We start from the raw sequence: 6000 nt of genomic DNA on the forward strand, positions 1-6000 counted from the left end.
TCTTTTAGTGACAGGATCTCGCAATGTTGCCCAAGTTGTAGTGCCATGGCTACTCACAGGCTCAATCATGGCTCACTGCAGCCTCAAACTCCTGGGCACAAGTGATCCTCCCACCTCAGCCTCCCAAGTAGCTGAAACTATAAGCATGCACGTTTCTGTTTTAAGCCACAAAGTTTGAGGTCATTTGTTACAGCAACCACAGGAGGTTAACACTGGTTGAGCATCCCAAATCTGAAATCTACAACGTTCCAAAATCCAAAATTTTTGAGTGCCATCATGATCAAATACAAAGCTCCTTGGAGCATTTCGGATGTCAGATATTTGGATTTGGAATGGTCAGTTGGTAAGCATATAATGCAAATATTCCAAAATCCAAACTCCACCCCATTTCTGGTCCCAAGCATTTTGGATAAGGGATACTTAACCCGTACAGCATCCCTCCAGGACCAAAAATCCCAAATAGGTCTATCCCTTTCTGCATCTCCTCCTCCCCCACCCTACTCCTGGCACCGCCCACTCTTCCGGCATTTTCTCTAAGTGGAAGCAATTTCCCCCAATATGAGTGAAACAGAAGCCAACTGAAACACCACTTTGGAAATGCCACACCCTTCACTCTGATCACTCCCCCTGTGCTCAGAATGTAATAGGAAGGCCGCGCATGGTGGCTCACGCCTTTAATCCTAGCGCTCTGGGAGGCCAAGGTGGGCAGATCACCTAAGGTCAGGAGTTCGAGACCAGCCTGGCCAACATGGCAAAACACTGTCACTGCTAAAAATACTAAAAATAGCTGGCCATAGTGGCGCACATCTGTAATCCCAGCTACTCAGGAGGCTGAGGTGGGAGAATCGCTTGAACCTGGGAGGCAGAGGTTGCAGTGAGCCGAGATCACACCATTGCACTCCAGCCTGGGCGACAAAGCGAGACTCCGTCTCAAAAAAAAAAAAAAAAAAAGAAGAAGAAAAAAGAAAGAAAGTAATAGGAAAAGGGACCCATTTCCAGGAGCCCTGACCCTTATCCGAGGTGGTAAGGTTGTGACTTCTGGGGAGGGAGGGGAGTTTCACGCATATCCAGCCAGTGCAGCTGGAAGGGGAACTTTCACAGGCCCTAGGGACTGTGCTGGCCCTCAGGGAGGGGAGAATGGCCCATTATTTTGGTAGGACCTACAGCAAGTCACAGTGTTTAGCTGCAATAAAAAAGGGGGGGCGGGGGGTTCCTGGGTTTTTTATTTTTTCCATCTTGAAACTAGCAGCATTTCTGCTATGATTGCCGGGGATTTCCACCAACCAAACTAAAGACAATTCAGTCTTAGCGTTAACTGTAGGGAGAGAGGTGGCGTTTTGCCACCTTCGCTATTTATGAAACACTGTCACCGGTACCAAGATGACAATATTTTCCTCCCTTTCAAACAAGCCAGGCTCTGCCATCCTCCAGTGGATAGGGCCCTTCCTTATCTCCTCCATCCTGGGGTACTGCTTCTAGACCATCTTCTCTAACAGCTTTGCTGAAAAACACACTTGTCCCCTGGGGAGTAGCTGAAGCCACCCTCCTGGCTGAAAGAGCTTTTTTTTCTTTCTTTTTTTTTTTTTTTTGAAATGTAGTCTCACTCTGTTGCCCAGGCTGGAGTGCAGTGGCACAATCTCAGCACACTGCAACCTCCACCTCCCGGATTGAAGCGATTCTCCTGCCTCCACCTCCCAAGTAGCTGGGATTACAGGTGCTCATCACCACGCCCAGCTAATTTTTTTTTTTTTGCATTTTTCGTAGAGACAGATATTCACCATGTTGGCCAAGATGGTCTTGAACTCCTGACCTCAAGTGATCCACCCACCTCGGCCTCCCAAAGTGCTGGAATTACAGGCGTGAGCCACCGCGCCCAGCCTGAAAGAGCCTTCTGAAGGTCCCACGTTAAGGAAACATTTGCTGGGGCCCCAAACCCCACCATCAGGCCCACACCGGCAGCTGGCCTCAGGGAGGGCGGGAACTGCTCTCTACACAAAAATGGTTTTGAAAATAACCCAGCCAAAGGGGAATTGCTTCATCCGTTGCACATTCACTTCTCCCTTTCACTGTGCAATTTAAGTAAAACAAGGTGAAGCAGGAACCGACTCTCACCATCCCCACTCCCACCTCCATGAATTCCATCGGACACTTGTGCGAAAGCGGACTGGCTCTGGGGTCTGGCCTCCAACCATTGGTGGACTGTCTGTCCTGTAAGCCCCCCAGGGGCTGATGCCCTCCCAGTCTGCCTGCCCTGTTCTTAGCACAGCCCCTGGCCCCCCGTGTGATCTCAGGAAATACTTGCTAAACATAGTATCGCAGGAGAAACGGAGCCCACAGCTTAGTGCAAAGACCTGGCGGCGTGGACTGAGGCTGCAGAAACGCAGAAACGCGCTTTTCCTGCCAGAAGGGGACATCTGCGTGGTCGGGAGTACCTCTGGGGCACGTGCCCTAATTCCAGAAACATCTAAGTGAGTAGTGTGGCCAATGTAGTCTGTTTCTGAACAGGGGCTGAAGGGTGGGGGAAGTGGGGCTCAGAAGGAGGCTAGCTTAGTTGTCTCTGGAGCAGGCAACTGGGTTGTTGTATTATGTTTCTCAGAGATGGGCTCTTGCTCTGTCACCCAGGCTGGAGTGCAGTGGCACTGTAATAGCTTACTGCAACCTTGAACTCCTGGCTTCAAGTGATCCTTCCGTCTGGGCCTCCCAAAGCACTGGGATGACAGGTATGAGCTACCGCTCTCAGCCACAACTGGGTTTTAAGCGCACTCCTCCAGCCCACTCCAGTGTCTTCCATCATTCTGTGAAAGTACCAAAAGAGGACCAAGCCCAGGAAGCCGCCAGCAGGCCTCTCACCAGCCAAGATGGCTGGAATCCTAATATCAAGAAATGAAACTCCAGCAGGCCATGGAAATGCTAAGGGGTTGGCATTTCTGCTCTAGAGAGAGCCAAAGAGAAAGCTCTATTTATATCTCCTTGCGTTTGGTCGCAGCCTCATCAACCAAAAGAACCTTCCGCCCCACTCAACACATCAATCAAATTGGGGAGGGGGTGTGAATAGCAGCAGCGGGTGTTACAGAGGAGTCTCAAGGGTATCTTAGAGGGTGCCTCTCTGAAAAGTCATCCCCTCCAAATCCCCCCCAAGAGAATTACTAGGGCATTCTCCTTCCCCCCGCAAGCAACGGCACCCCCAGATGATTAACGTGCTGGCGTCGGAAAGAGCTGGGATTCTGGAGAAACTGCTTGTAAACTGTGTGGGTTGGTGAGTTATTTAACTTTTCTGAGCCTTCGTTTCCTTAACTGTAAAATGAAGACACCACCACTCAGCTCCTACAGTTGTCCAACTGAAATCACCTAGGTAAGAACGACCAGTTCTTTGGGGAGTAATGTCCCGATGGTACCATTCAATTGTCAAGAACACCAAGGCACCGTCAGGCACCCGGGCGGTATCCCACTCTCCTAGAAGAGAGCAGGGGGTTAGCCCTTGGTTTCAAAGTCCTTAGGGAGCAGTAAACCTTCCCCTCCGAGAGCCCTGAGAGAGGAATAATTGCCCCTTCCCACTCCAACCCACGGCACACCCGCCCACATCCACGTGCGGCTGTGCCCAGCATCTCAGAGGTAGGACTTCTCAGGAATCGGCGGGAAGAAGCCCCCTTGATGGAATCTGGTGGGGTTCAAGATCTGCAGGTCCCACCTTCCAGGGAACACCTGCACAAGTGAGACCTGCCCGATCAGCCCCGCGCTCCATCCGCAAACTGGGCAGATCCCAAGGGTGCCACGCGAGGACCCTGCACCTTGGCCGCTCCAGGGCGCCCCCCACCCGCGACCCCGGAAATCTCGTCCCTACCTGCTTCACCCTCGCCCCACCCACAGCGCACTTTTCGGGACCTCCCAGCGGCCCTTCCCCGGTTCTCTGGACCCCCGTCTCCCCGCCCTGCAACGCCCCCATCCTGGTGCCCACGAAAGGTCGTCCCAGTTCCCCTCTTCTCTACCTCAAAGGAGGAGGTGCAAATGAGGAAGCCTAAATAAAAACAGGAAACTCGATTTTTTAAAAAAGCCTCATTCAGGCTGAATTACGGGTAAGAGTATTTTTTTAAAAAGTCCGGAAATGCAAAGCTGGGGGCGGTTTTGCCGGCGTAACCCCGGCTCGGCCGCAGATCCGGAGCTGATCTCGCCTGCGCCGCTGCAGCAAACGCGGCGAGCAACGCGGGAGGCCCGGGACTGGGAGGCGGGGCGCGGGTCCACGAGCCGGGAGGAAGCCCCGAAAACTTCCACCCCGGCCCCTCTGCAGCTCCGCTCCCCACTTGCCCAGGCTGGGAAGGGCGCACAGGACCCGGGCGCCGGCGAACTGTGCGCAGCCCTCTCTCCGCGCCAGGGCACTCGGGCGACATCACCAGCGCGCTCTCTGTGGACCCCGCTGCCGTACAGAGGAGGCCCCTGGTCCTCTAGTCAGCGCTCGGAGCGGGCGCACGCGCTGAGCGCTTCCAGTATCCTCGCGCCTCAGCCGGCGCACGGGAGGCCGCACCGCCGCTGTGAGCGCAGCTGAAACCCCGCCGCCGGGCCAGGCGGGCAAGGCGCGCAGTGCAGGCGCCGGGGAGCTGCGCACGCCCCTCTCGGCGGGCCCACGGGGGACGGCCCCGGGCCTCTAGGGCAGCCCCCGCCCAGGTCCCAGCAGCCCGGCCCCCGGGGCTCCCAGGGCCCGGCTCGCTAGACTCGGGGAGGCGCCCAGGGCCAGGGCGCACGGGCTGTGTGTGCCGGAGAGACGCCCGCCAGCCAGCCCCGCGCCCCCGAGCGCAGCCGCAGCTCCCAAAGCCCCTGGCCGCGGTCCTCTTCCCACCTCCCCTGACGCAGCCAGCGGCGATCGCTTACCGTCCCGGCGCAGCTGGCAGGGCTGGGCGGCTCTGCTCGCGGCCGCTCGGAGCGACTGCGCTGGGCGCGAGTGAGCCTCGAGGGAGGGAGGCGGGGCGCGGCGGGGCGCCCCGCCTGCCGCCAGCCCGCACACTCCACTTCCCACTTTGTTTCCTTTTCACTTGCAACAGGAAAAACAACAGGTCCCCCAGGGCCTCGCCTTCCCCCGCCGCCCACACCCCCTAGTTCGCCTACCGCTAGAGGGGCATCATCCCAGGTGCCTCTGGAAGCTGCACCTTGCTTGCCCTTCTACAAAACAAGTTTTCTTTTTATGCAAAGGAAAACAACGAAATAAAGGTCCTAGGCGCCTTTAAGCGCTCCGCCTTCACGCAGGAAAGAATTTCAACAGGAGCGGGAGAAAGGCTGAGAACAGGAGAAGAGGGGGTAACCTGCAGCTCTAGGCACCCAGGGACCCCAAGCGCCACTGCGAGGTGACCAGTGTTGGGGCTCAGGACACACACCCAAAATGTGACTGTGGGAGACCAGCGTGTGCCACCCCAAAATATACTTCTTCGCCATATTTTGAAGGGATTATTCTTAGAAACTGCAGGCACAGGAGTAGATCTGAAAAGCTGTCCTTTTGTAAAATGATTTCTATCTATAAAGAAAATCTCCAGGCCTGGCACTGTGGCTCACTCCTGCAATCCCAGCAATTTGGGAGGCCGAGGCGGGAGGATCACTTGAGCCCAGGAATTCAAGCCAGCCTGGGCAACATAGGGAAACCCCCGTCTCTACAAAAAAATTAAAAATTAGCCAGTCGTGGTGGTGCACACCTTGTAGTCCCAGCTACTCGGGAGGCTGAGGTGGGAGGATGGCTTGAGCCAGGGAAATGGAGGCTGCAGGGATCCATGATGGCACCACTACACTCCAGCCTGGGAAACAAAGTGAGACCCTGTCTCAAAAACAGAAAAGAAAAGGAAAATCTCCATTGGTAAAGTATTAGTATCAGGTGGAGGGCTGCTCAGAGCTAACTTTTCTTACCTGAGAAATTTTATCCGCATAAGAAGACAAGCTTCGTTCACCTTACCCTCTCTCCCCTCACTCTCCCTTAACTTGTGTACCACCTCCCCAGGATCCCAAGCCTCTATTCCTTTTTTT

The 6000-nt window shown here is 55.1% G+C and overlaps 2 protein-coding genes across 5 annotated transcripts in view; one reads left to right on the forward strand and one right to left on the reverse strand.

Annotated features, from left to right (window-relative positions):
* The window catches only part of PIK3CD (phosphatidylinositol-4,5-bisphosphate 3-kinase catalytic subunit delta), a 78090-nt gene extending 73134 nt beyond the window's left edge, over positions 1 to 4956 (reverse strand). For all 4 annotated transcript variants that reach the window (XM_063594826.1, XM_063594823.1, XM_063594821.1 and 1 more), the window contains exon 1: positions 4864 to 4956. The gene's annotated coding sequence lies outside the window, so the exon portion shown is untranslated. The remainder of the gene's footprint in view (positions 1 to 4863) is intronic.
* LOC100990411 (putative uncharacterized protein PIK3CD-AS1) lies at positions 361 to 2887 on the forward strand. The gene is made up of 2 exons (XM_003822112.4): positions 361 to 2468; positions 2623 to 2887. The coding sequence occupies exons 1-2, from the start codon at positions 2230 to 2232 to the stop codon at positions 2885 to 2887; spliced, it is 504 nt and encodes a 167-aa protein (XP_003822160.2). The 5' UTR covers positions 361 to 2229.
* Positions 4957 to 6000: the final 1044 nt, after the last annotated feature.

This window comes from Pan paniscus, chromosome 1, assembly GCF_029289425.2.
Source record: "Pan paniscus chromosome 1, NHGRI_mPanPan1-v2.0_pri, whole genome shotgun sequence".
NCBI classification, from domain to species: domain Eukaryota; kingdom Metazoa; phylum Chordata; class Mammalia; order Primates; family Hominidae; genus Pan; species Pan paniscus.

Excerpts from the sequence above, each read along its gene's own strand:
- LOC100990411 (XM_003822112.4), top strand. The coding sequence starts at position 2,230 with ATGCCCTCCCAGTCTGCCTGCCCTGTTCTTAGCACAGCCCCTGGCCCC. Across the intron at positions 2,469-2,622 it reads CTAATTCCAGAAACATCTAA|GCTGGAGTGCAGTGGCACTG; the intron begins GTGAGTAGTGTG and ends TCTGTCACCCAG.